The 13,482-nt window shown below is 38.7% G+C and overlaps 1 protein-coding gene across 1 annotated transcript in view; it reads right to left on the bottom strand.

Annotated features, from left to right (window-relative positions):
* The window catches only part of LOC101618842, a 134,727-nt gene extending 121,890 nt beyond the window's left edge, over window positions 1-12,837 (bottom strand). The window contains 1 exon segment of the mRNA XM_012727055.1: window positions 12,530-12,837. Within this exon segment, the coding sequence (XP_012582509.1) occupies window positions 12,530-12,837 (308 nt within the window).
* Window positions 12,838-13,482: the final 645 nt, after the last annotated feature.

Below are 13,482 nucleotides of genomic sequence, written 5' to 3' on the forward strand. Positions count from 1 at the left end.
AAAAAAAAAAAAAACTAGTACTATAAAAACAAACGATTTATTTATTCATACAGAATTTGGGTACAGGCCTGAGATACAAGGGGTGAAAAGATTCACAGACTGTCAGGGGATGGGGTAGCACACACATGAACTTTGTACATTCCCCTCTGCAATCATTATGTAAAGCAATATGGATTTACCATCACAAATCTAAAAATAGAAAAACTGTATCACCTAGTAAGCCCACTCTTGGACACATAGCCAAAGAATATGAAACTATCACCATAAAACCTATATGCTCCCACATGTTTATAGCAACATTGTTCACAATAACCTGGCCTTAGGAATAGCCTAAATGCCTGTAAACATAAAATTATATCTAAAAGCATGTTATATCCATACCTTGGTGAATTCTATAGCTATAAGAAATAATTAAATATGTTATTTTCAACAAAATGAAGGGAATTTGAGAGAATTATATGGAACAAAGTAATCTAGAAGGATAGAACAAATACTGGACATGTATACAGGAGAAAATTTGATAATGTAAAACACTTTTAAAAACAGTGGATATCATTAAACACCTTGGCAGCTCTGAGGTTAAGAGGGAGTGGGTAGAGAAATGAAATGGACAAGAGAATATACAAAATGATGTTGCGGGAAAGCAAACATAAAATACATTACAAAATTATTACCACACCCAAAAGCAGCCAAAGAAATGTGCAGTCAAAATATAGAAAAATATGTGACAGCTACTTAATAAATGAAATAATCTATTAGTTTTCCATTGTCAGATTTAAAAACTTTTTTAGCATTGGTTTCTTATAAAAAATAAGGGATGAGGGGAAGGAGTTGCACTGGACTGTGGTGATGGTGTATGTGTGATTTGGTGTTGGGAAGCCCATGGGGATTACAACTGAAATGGAAAAATGCACAAAATGATGTAGAAATAAACTATTAAAAAAATAAGGGAGGCAAAGCTGCTGTTGTAATTTATTTATAAATCCACTCTGTTCTTCTTTAACTTATTTAAAATAATAACTCTCTGTAATTAGTTAGGATTTTATGTTTATTGAAAACCTGTCATGTTTAGACACTGATAAAGAATCTGGGTTTAGAACATTGTTGAAAAAAGTATCTGTTCTCATAGACTTGCAGTCTGGGGGTTTCTTCTGTGGACTTCACATGTATCAGAAACACACTTCTTTATATTAATCAAATTATTTTTACAGCACTTAATTATTATAGCAGCTAGAATCAAATGATATAATCATTAATTTGCAAAGCCTTCTATGCTCTATATCTCATTGTACTCAAGTGTATCATTTTTGTATATTTTGTACAAAATATACTATTAGTTCCTTTGATTTATATACATTACAAAGAAATTTATACTTCTTAAAAAAGATTATGTATTCCAAAATTTTCACATTGCTTCACTAGATGTCTAACATTAATGAGCTATGCAATCTTGGATTAGTACTTTAACTCCTGAGAGCTTTATTTTCTTTTTTTGTGAACTGGAAATATTAATCCTAGTTGACAATCTTTAAAATGTGTGAGGAACAAATATTGAGGTTCTATATAAGAATATGGTTTTATAAACTGTAAGGTATTATGGTAACATAATATGTTAATATTACTGAAAGGATCGCCTTTCTATCATCAGTCAAGTAGCATGTTTAACAAGGTGTGTTATTTTTGTGTTATATCACTGCTTCATATGAAATGATTGATGACTTTCCATTGGAATTATGAAACCAAATCTAACTACTGTACATGAATGTATTCCATAAAATTTAAAAAATATATATATTCTTCAAACAACTAAATTATATAATAATGACCAAATGAAAATTCTACCTCACAGAATTGTAAATATACCTGTGATACTCCAGGAAGTACCTAGGGTCTTTTTGATAAATATACTCATGGATCACTCTTGAAATTTCAATATTAATAATTAAATTGTCATGCTTCATAATGACTCCAATACTCCCATATGGTCACTCTGACTTATTATTTAGAGTGTTTTCTTTTAAAATGTGGTATATATACACAATGTAGTATTATTCAGCAGTAAGAAAAAGATAAACTCAAGCCATTTACAGCAACATAGATGGAGCTGGAAGGGATCATGCTCAGTGAAATAAGCCAGAAGGAGTAAGAAAAATGCCAGATGGGTTCACTTATGGGAGGAATGTGAGGGGACCAGGAAAAAAATGATAGTAAATTAAAAAACAAAATTAGCAGGCAATTCACTCTAAGTTGAAGAAATATCTACTTTAAAGATGAAGAAATACCTACTTCAAAACAGACATGATTTTTGTAAAAGTTTCATGAGCCAGAATTATGAATTTTATGCTTAATGTGGCACAAAATACATTAGATACATGTATATATTATTGATATATTCTGAAAAAATGAACAATATATATTAACAAACAGATTAGTATCAATATTTTTTAAAAACTAAATTTCAACACTCAATCATTGTGATATCTGCTTGTGTTCTCAGAAATAACATGTTGCATGCAATTTAAGTTTTTTATTTTGTTGGTCCATAAGGACCTAGAGTATGCAAAGACAAATAGTAAAGAGTAATAGTAAAGAGTCATTGAAGAGTGCTCACCTTTTTCTTTCTGAAGATGCAAAGTCAAAAGTTAAGTTTCTGTTACATTTTTGTGTAGGATTATCCTCTACTTTGCTTTGTCAGAAACCTATTTTGTGTTTCACAGCAAATTTGCAAATTTATTATGGAATGTACAACGACAAAAAAATACTTTTATTGCCTAAGGGAACTAATCAAGACCAAATGAGTTCAAATTAGCTTTTAGAAACTCTTTAGTCACTTTGCAGTTGTGATTGAAAGATCAAATCCTCACTAAAAGAAATCTCTACAAAGAAGGTAAGAGTTTGTTGTGGGCCCTCCCTGGTGGCGCAGTGGGTTAAAGCACTGCACTGAGAATCTAAAGCCACTTCCGCATGAGTTCGATCCCCACCTGCCCCGGAGGTGACCACATGGCGTGGCAGACCTCTCCTGACCCGCCCACTGCTCCCCTCAGCAGTGTACTTCGTCGATCTGCCTGTTCTGCTCCCCACTCTGTCTCTGGTGAATCCTCTCACCCTCCGCATCTCTGGCCTGTACCCCAGTTCAGTATGAATAAATAAATACATCTTTAGAAAAAAAAAAAAGAGTTTGTTGTGTTTATTTTTTCTTTTCTTTCTCAAACTCCCTTTTTTCTTTAGGAACTGAAAGGTATATGAGAAGAAACAACATATTATTAGGGGTGCCCAGAACCAGCAAGATGAAGAGGAGATTAACACATTGATGAATAAACTTCCAATCATATTCTAAGCACATAAAAACAGGCACTGAGCAGCTTTAGACAAAAATTTTAGGCATAACAAGAATCGTTAATACTGTTGTGCAATTAAAATGTCAGTAGTTAATGCCAACCTGGGGGATGAAATTGATTGGTTTAATAGTTTTTCAAGGTGACAAGAGTCATTTGCATTCCAACAGTGAACTCTAATGTGAACTGCCTAAAAAACAAAGGAAACAACATATCACAGGTCAGACCTTAATTACTTCTTAAATTAAAGTGATATAAAAACAAGAACAATGCAGAACATTTATAAATCTCTTGCAACATAAACAGTCCTTTGGACCTTTTGTTGTTGTTGTTACTTTTTATTTTTTAAAAGGGCAAGTTTATGTTTAAAAAACAACTTTCCCAGTATCACCTTCATGCATCAAGTCATCATTTCCCCATATCACTTCTAGTGTGTCTCTATGAACTTGTGATTCTTTTTTTTAATTATATATATATATATATATATATATATATATTTACATCATTCCTCATTTTGTGCATTTTTCCATCTCAGTTGTAATCCCCGTGTGTTCCCACCACCAATTCACCCATGTGCCATCACCACAGTCCAGTGCACTCCTCCTACCCCAGCCTAATAGAAGACTTACAGTATGACAATTATAAGGATATTTAAGAATTCAGCATTAAAAATAGGGAAATAGTTATTCCCTCATACGCATATTTCTTTTTTCTAAATATATATATGTATGTATTTACATATTTCTTCATTTTGTCCATTTTTTCATCCCAGTTGTAATCCCCATGGACTTCCCACCACCACTTCTCCCATGTGCCATCACCATAGTCCCATGTGCTTATCTCGTGCCTGTTTTGAACCTGTTCCCTTTCCTCCCCCATAGAATACCTCTGGATTACAGTTATTAGATAATGTTCTTTTTTACTTTATTACAATTACTTTTTTTCCCCCTGATTCCTTACACTCCTGCTATGAGTGGAACAATTTGGTATTTTTCTTTTTCTTCCTGTCTTCCATATGATCCAGGAATTCCACTCCTAGGTATCGACCCAAAGCACACAAAACATTAATTCAAAAGGACACTTGAACCCCTATGTTTATTGCTGCACTATTTACAATAGCAAAGATAAGGAATCTATCCAAGTGCCCCAAAATAGATGACTGGATCAAGCAGATGTGGTACGTATACAAAATGGAATATTACTCAGCGATCAAAAAGATAAACTCATGTCATATGCAGCAACATAGATGGAGCTGGAAGGGATCATGCTTAGTGAAATAAGCTTCATAAACATCTTGAAGTGCAAAGCATATTGTATTGGGTGATTTCTAAGTGGAATTGATAAAATATTTGCTGAAACACTGTCTTCAAAGTCCTTTACAGAAAGCAGGAAAAAGTCATATGAATCCTCTCTCTTAATGAGGGTAAAGACTCAAGACATATAGTCTTTTCTGGACCTGAATTATATTTGTGTATTTTTAAAATTTTTTTAAAAAGATTTATTTATTCATACAGAACTGAGGTACAGGCCAGAGATGTGGAGGGTGAGAGGATTCACCAGAAACTGAGTGAAGAGCAGAACAGGCAGATTGACAAAGTACACTGCTGGGGGGAGCAGTGGGCAGGTCAGGAGAGGTCTGCCGTGCCATGTGGATCTCCTCCAGGGCAAGCGGGGATTGAACTCATGAGGAAGTGACTTAAGCTTCTTAGTGCTGTGCTTTAACACACTGCACCACCAGGGAGGGCCATATTTGTATATTTAACTATGAGAAATTATCACAAACTTTCCATGTTACATTCACACTGAATTAACTTGAGGCCCTCCACTATGGAGTGAGAGTATGAAGGCTGTGCAGCATGGCTTATTTCTGATCCTCTCCTTTCCAGGGAATATGGCTTATGGCCAAAAGCCCAGGCACTGAACCAAATTTATTAGGATCTTGAGTTCACCTTCAGTGTTTACTACATACATACATGTTTTTTCAATAAGCAATTTAAGTTTACTATCCCAATTATTCCATTAAATTTTAAATTCTATTGGGCCCTCCCTGGTGGCGCAGCAGGTTAAAGCACAGCACTAAGAAGCTAAAGCCACTTCCACATGAGTTCGATCCCCGCCTGCCCCAGAGGTGATCCACATGGCTGGCAGACCTCTCCTGACCCGCCTGCTGCTCCCCTCATTAGTGGACTTTGACGATCTACCTGTTCTGTTCCCCACTCTGTCTCTGGTGAATCCTCTCACCGCCCCTGCACATCTGGGCTGTACCCCAGTTCTGTATGCACAAATAAATAAATCTTTTAAAAAATTAAATTCTATTAATTTCTTTATTTTCAATGTGGAATTGAAGTTCAGACAGATTAAGGAATAACCCCAGGATTTCATAGCTGTTCACTAAGCCAGAATTCTAATTAAAATATATTTGAATCCACCAATCATCCTTTAACTTTTGACATTTATAGCCAATGGGGTCAGTCTCCTATCCACACTCTCTAAAACAGTTCTGTAAGTCTTTTACAGATTCCTAGGTCTTTCTGCTTCAGGCCATTTTCTGACTAAGTTAACTTCCAGGGGCTGGCACTCATCAGATTAGTAAATTATTCAGGTTAGAATCCAGCTAGATAAATGCAAAACTCTCCACTGTAAATGTTAATGAGCTGCCTTGCCAGGTCATTGAAAAAGGAATTAGAAAGCTGAGGAAAATGGGCATGATGGGATGGATTAACTATGGAACATATAGAACCCATTATCTAAATATCTTCCTCAGGAGGCACCAGGAAACATTCTCTTTACCAAGGTGAGAATAAAAAATCTGGCTGATCACTAAAAGTATGGAGTAAACAAGATCCTAAGATTTAAGAAAATAGAAGTAGAGGGCGTCCCTTTTGGCACAGCGGGTTAAAACACAGGACTAAGAAGCTAAAGCCACTAAAGGCATTTCAGTGAGAGTTCAATCCCAGCTGGCCCTGAGGTGATCCACATGGTGCGGCAGACCTCTCCTGACACTCCCCACCCCCACCGGGCTGCTCCCCTCAGCAGGGTTCTTGGTCTGTCGGCCTGTTCTGCTCTCCTGCTGTCTCTGGTGAATCTTCTCACCGCCCCTGCACCTCTGGCCTGTACCCCAGTTCTGTATGCATAAATAAATCTTAAAGAAAAAAGGGAGAGATAGAGAGAGAAAATAGAAGTAGAAGTAGCACATTCACAGGGCCCTCCCTGGTGTTACGAAGGATTAAAGCCCAGCACTATGAAGCTATCTCAGCCACTGCAGCATGTGCTCCATCCCCAGTCAGGGGGATGACCCACAATGGTGAGGCAGACCTTTCCTGACTTGCCTGCTAATCCCCTCAGCAATGTGTTTCTGTATATCTGCCTGTTCTGCTCCCCACTCTGTCTCTGGTGTATCGTCTCACCCCCACACCTCTGGCCTATACCCCCGTTCTGTATGGATAAATAAATCTTAAAAAAAAAGGAAATGGCGGGCTTTCCCTGGTGGCACAACGGGTTAAAGCACTGCATTATGAAGCTCTCCAAAACCACTGCGGCACTAGTTCCATCCCCAATGAGGGAGGTGACCCACATGGCATGGCAGACCTCTCCTGACCTGCCTGCTGCTACCCTCAGCAGTGTATTTCAGTAGATCTGCCTGTTCTGCTCCCCACTTTTTCTCTGGTGAGTCTTCTCACCCACCACACCTCTGGCCTATACCCCAGTTCTGTAAGCATAAATAAATCTTTAAAAAAAATGAAATGGCACATTCACCATTCATTACAATACACTACTAGAGGAATTTGTGATTCCATTCCCAACAACTCCAGGTTCTATGTTTCCTGCTTCTCACAAGAGGGAGTTTCTATCAGTGAACATAAGAAGAGATTTATGAGAGAGAGAGAGAGAGATGAAAGATAGATAGATAGATAGATAGAGAGATAGATAGATAGATAGATAGATAGATAGATAGATAGATAGATAATCTGGGTTCCTCCTACCAGTAGAAGAGCAGAGAAAGAAAAAACAGTACAAAAGCCAGTAATGGTAATTAAACCAAATTTCAAAAAGAACTAGAATTACTGTTACATAATGACAAAAGGAGATTTCTTCTTTGTGCTTGCATGTTGGATATTAATACTAAAAGAGAAATTGTAGCAGTGATGTTCAGACAAGAGAAAGCTAATCACAAAATTTAGACCTTTCTGGTCAGTCAACTTAAACAGACCAGAGCAGTAAAACTTCATGACGAAAGTAAGAGAAATTAAGTATGTATTTCATAGTAAAGCATAAGTTAATAGCAGAAAAAAAAACAATATCAGGTATTGATGTTTGTCCCATTCATCCTTCTGTCGACTTATTTTACCCAGTGGATTATAACTGAACATCATCATAAAGAAGGAATATAAAACAGATTGGACTTAGATGAGGCCTGAGTGAATAATAGTGCTACAAGAGTAAGGCTATAATGAATGCTATCTTTACCCTTCCTGTTAAGTCTACCCTGGAGATTGCCTGAAGACAATGGGAAGTTTATTTTACTTCTCTGCCTGAGAATATTCTCTGGCTCTGCAAGTATGCTTCTCTCCAAAGTAAGCAGTCCAGAAATGTCAAGAGAGTTCACATCCTTGGTGTAATTCTCAATCATTGAGTGCTGAGTGAGCAAAGTCTAAGGAATATTTTATACAGTTTATCAGAATTTCTCCAATAAGACTGAAAGTGAATTGCCACCAGTGAAAACCCTTGCCATAACAGTCCTTATTTTCTTTCCTATCTTATATTCTATCATAGTTTCCACTAATTACTTCCCAAGAAAACTAGTTGCAATCTTTGTTACAATATTTGCTTTGGGGGGGAGGGGAGACAGCCTAGCTTTATTATTGTATTTTCTAAATTACCTAGGGTAAAAGCGAAAATTCATTAGTTTAATCGATTTTTTAATTGAAAAAATACATTAATTATACAAAATACTGTGTTAAAAATACACAAGATAAGAGGAGCTTCTCATCCCATGTACTAGCCCCATTCTCCTAGGTTTTCCCTCTTAAAATAAATAGATATCTGATTATAGCACAGAAAATAACATAGCAGTATCTAAAATGATGGAATGAAGAGATGATCTTTCCAGGGAACTAAGTTCTTAGGAAACAGAACAAGGTCATAACAAATTCCTAGATTTCGTATTGCCTCCCATTTTTCCCAGGCACGGGTCTGCATAAACATCTAATCCCAAAGTGCCCACAGACAAACATAGATCCAATAAAAGCCTGTTTTCCTTAACCACAGGACCTAGAAAAGGGTGACCTAAAAACAGAAAACTTTTTTTTAGCAACATCCAACTTTATCCAGCCAAAGAAAAATGGAAGAAACCCTATCTTCTACCTCTGATATTTCAGCTTGGTTGAGCAAGGGCATTATCTTCCACTACTCTCCTTATATGCAAATATAACAAGAAGCAATGATCAGATTTCCTGTAAAGTATTGTCAGCATACCCAAGTTGGCAGCTGGTTTTTCATCCCCTGCTCAGTAGAAACAATGCGTTTTTGCTTTCCTTTTGTGTATGTGTGTTTGTGTATAGCAGCAGACAACATCCTAATTGAGAGATATTCTACAAAATAACTGACCAGCAGTAGTCAGTACATCAAAAACAAGTCTGAGAAATTATCCTAGGCAAAAAGACTTAAGGAGACACAACAATTAATGATCATGTGGTATCTTCAATGGGATCATGGGACAAAAAAAAATTAGGTACAAACTAAGCATATCTGTGTAAAGTAAGAGCTTAGTTAATAACAACATATCAGTATTTGTTCACTAATTGTGACAAAGCACTGTATTACTGCAAGATGCTCATTATAAACTAAATGGAGTGTGTAGTACATTGTATCTGTACCACCTTCTCAATTTTCCTGCAAACATAAAGCTGTTCTAACAAAATCTATTAAACTAGAAAAATGATGGGCGATACCAAACGATGAGGATGCAGAGAATCTAGATTACTTAAAATGGTTGGTGGATTTGTGAAGTTTTAAAGACACCCTATAAATATGCTTACTCTTTTCTTAAAATACAAAAAAAGCAAGTACCACATGTTGCCTGATAGTTGTACTTCCAGTTATTTATTTTAGAGAAATATAAATTATGTTCACACAAAACACATACAAGAGTATTTTTGCAGCTTGACTGTATTAGGCATAAACTACAAGTAACAACCCAGAATGTAATGGATATCAGGATAAACAAACTTCAGCACAGCTATACGATCAACTACTATCCAGCAACAGAAAGAAACACTGGTACATGCACCAATTTAAAATGAGTCATTTACAAAAGGTTAAAAGTTAATAAATCAATTTATATAACACCACTGAATTTAAGAATATAGCAATGGTAAACAGATTTTAGTTGACAGATGTGTGGGATGTGGCGCATGGAGGGAGGTTGGACTATGCAGGATGTGGAACATGGACTATGCTAGAGCAACATAATGATAGTTGGACGTAGTCCTTTATTGCGTCTTTCTGTTTCAGTATCGGATCCCTGCTTGCAGTGCTATGCTACAGTTGTGCAAAATATTGTTAATGAAAAAAGCTGATGAAACTCAACAAAAATAAACAACCCCATCAAAAAAATGAGCAGAAGAGCCAAAAAGACACTTCTCCAAAGAGGAAATGCAGATGACCAACAAGCATATGAAAAAAGGTTCAACATCACTTGTCATAAGGGAGATGCAAATTAAAACCGCAATGAGATACCACCTCACCCCAGTGAGAATGGCACATCTTAAAACAACTAGCAACAAAAAATGTTAGTGAGAATGCGGAGAAAAAGGAACTCTCCTGCACTGCTGGTGGGAATGCAAACTAGTACAACCACTATGGAAAATTGTCTGGAGGTTTCTCACACTGCTAAACATGGAGCTTCCATCTGACCCAGCAATCCCACTCCTAGGTATCTACCCAAAAGGCACAAAAACATTGATTCAAAAAGACACCTGCACCGCCATGATTATTGCTGCTTTATTTACAATTGGAAAGACATGGAAACAGCCCAAAGGCCCAAAAGCAGATGATTGAATTAAAAAGATGTGGTACATATACACAGTGGAATATTACTCAGCAACCCAAAAAAAAATAAACACATGCCTTTTGCAGCAACATGGATGGAGCTGGAAAAGATCATGCTTAGTGAAATAAGCCAGAAAGAAAGGGAAAAATATCAGATGGTTTCACTCATAGCAGGAGTATAAAGGACCAGGAGAGAAAATAATAATAATAATGAACAACTATATACCAGAGACATTTTACAGGGGTGGAGTGAGGAATGGGATCAAAAACAGTGGGGGGAGGGAAATGCACTGGACTATGGTGATGGCCCACAGGTGATTTGGTTATGGGAAGCCCATGGGGATTACAACTGAGTTGGAAAAAGGCACAAAATGATGTAGAAATAAACTATTATATTAAAATAAAAAAAAACAAATTCTTTCACTAGAAATACATAAGATAAGGACACTTCACAATTATTGAACATATTTTTTTTCCAAGAATAGTGCCAAGACTACCAAAAACACATTTTCTTTAAAGAAATCTCCTTACTTGGCTTCACTCCATACCTAAAAAAGGATATCAAATGGTGTTCAAAAATATGAGTTTTTCTAAGTTCCACAGATGACTTTTATGTGCCTTAATTTTTAAGAGCCTTTTTAAAAATACTTGTAAATTGGACCTTCCCTGGTGGCACAATGGGTTAAAGTATAGTACTTCAAAGCCAGCTGCAGCCGCTTCAGCACAAGTTCAATCCCTAGCCAGGGAGATGACCCACATGGCCCAGAAGACTTCTCCTGTCTTGCCCACTGCTGCCCTCAGCAGTGTACTTTGTAGATCTGCCTGTTCTGCTCCCCACTCTGTCTCTGGTGAAGCCTCTCATTGCCCCTGCACCTCTGCCCTACAGCCCAACTCTTGTATGCATACATAAATTAAATCTTCTAAAAAATACTTATAAATTGCTGTAGGCAGCACATCCACTTATAAATTGTGGATATCTGGAACAATTGAGGTTAGTATGGTCCAGATGGACATGGTGGAGGATTGTCGTGACACTGGTGGTGGGCAGGGTGTGGGAGTATAATTTGTATAGGCTGAAATATAGCCCCTGGGACAGATACAGAGATATAAACCTACTTAACCTTAGTAAACATAATTCTGGGAAAAATTGGAATCAACTATAATAGAACATATCAGAGTTCATTGCTGAAAGTAAGTGTAACTATTTTGCATCTTTTTTGTACTTGGGTGTAGACACATAAATGTGTAAGAGGAGACCCCCTGGCTCCTGGTTTTAAGATGCAGAAGAGTCTGCCCAGCTCTACTGCTCCAGAGCAAGATGCCAACCTGGGCCATCTGGTACTAGTAGAGTTTGGGTTTTGAAACTGGTGTGGTTTTGAAAACATTCCAATCGGGTTTTGTCTTGCCTATTCATCTTGCCCAAGTCTGGGAACCAGTGCCAGTGTTGAAAATGGGTCAGGTAGGTTCGAAACCATCATATCCTGAAAGGGTATAAGCTTGAACAGCACAGGTGTTCAGGCACTCGGGACTTCACTTCAGAGACACTCAGACTTCCAAGACTCACTGAAACCTTTGTTTCAGATAGTAATTTCTCCAAGACACTTTACTGTGGCCCTCCCTGGTGGCACAACTGGTTAGGTCGCAGCACTGCAGGCTAGCTGCAGCTGCTTCAGTGTGAGTTCGACCCCTGCCCCGGAGGAGACCACATGGTGTAGCAGATGTCTCGTGACCCGCCTGCTGCTCCCCTCAGCAGTGTACCTCGTTGATCTGCATGTTCTGCTCCCCACTCTGTCTCTGGTGAGTCCTCTCACTGCCCCTGCAGCTCTGGACTGTACCCCAGTTCTGTATGCATAAATAAATAAATCTTTAAAAACAAAACAAAAGCTCTTCACTTCAGATTTTCACAACCTTTGGCTCCTGCCTCCATTTTCTGACTCCTGGCACTGAACTGTCACTAGCTGCTGCCTCACCCTGGGTCCCACGCCCCTCAGCCCGACTGCCTGAGCAGCGCTCGTGCTCCAGCTCTGCTTCCACATCACCTGCTGGAGGTGCCCCTGGGCTCTGGAAGCTGTACACTTCACCACCTCAAGGAGCTGCCCAGTGCTGCTTGATCTCCACAGCACCCCATGCAGACTGGCACTAACCAGAGCTGCTGTGTCCAGCCACCTCTAAGAGCTGTCCACTGCTTGTGATCTTCTGGCATCTGGTCGCTGCTTCTGCCTCCCGCATAAAGGATTCTGCGCCTTTTGCTGCTCTGGTGCTTGTTGCAGCACCTCTGCCACTGGTGCTGCTCGCCTGGCCTTGGGATTGTGCCTCTGGCTGCTACAGCGACACCTTTTCTGCAACACCTGTGATCACCTCTAGCTGACACTGTGAGTTGGGTCCCCGTCCACAACGTATTGGTGTGACACCAGCTCCAAGCTCTCATTGAAAGGGCAAAGTCATCTTGCATGATCAGCTTTTGGTTTGGACGATTGGACACTGTGGACACTATCTGGAGTGGGACAGATGGCAATTTGTGGCCTTAGAATTTCTCTTTTTTCCATATCCTTCCCAATTCCCCCCTGTAAAAAGGACACTTTTTGTTGCACTATGAAGATGGGTTGTGTCTTGCAGTTGTAAGTGCACTGATGAGTACCCATAACAATGACATTCCCCCAGTTTGAACAGAAGATAGGTATCTTCATCTCTATACATAGCTTCTTGTTTTTCTTTTTTAAGCTTTATTTAAGGGCCCTCCCTGGTGGTGCAACAGGTTAGGAAGCAGACTGCAAGTGAGCCACTGCCACTTCAGTGTGAGTTCAATACCCAGTGCGGGGGTGATCCACATGGCACTGCAGACCTCTCCTGACCCGCCCACTGCTCCCCTCAGCAGTATACCTCGTCGATTTGCCTGTTCTGCTCTCACTCTGTCTCTGGTGAAGCCTCTCATGGCCCCTGCACCTCTGGCTTGTACCCCAGCTCTATATGCATAAATAATAAATAAGTCTTAAAAAATAAAGATGTATAGGGCCCTCCCTGGTGGCGCAGCGGGTTAAAGCACTGCACTGAGAAGCTAAAGCCACTTCCGCATGAGTTCGATTCCCGCCTGCCCCGG

This window comes from Condylura cristata, unplaced genomic scaffold (assembly GCF_000260355.1).
Source record: "Condylura cristata isolate star-nosed mole 26May11 unplaced genomic scaffold, ConCri1.0 scaffold00019, whole genome shotgun sequence".
Classification (NCBI taxonomy): Eukaryota; Metazoa; Chordata; class Mammalia; order Eulipotyphla; family Talpidae; genus Condylura; species Condylura cristata.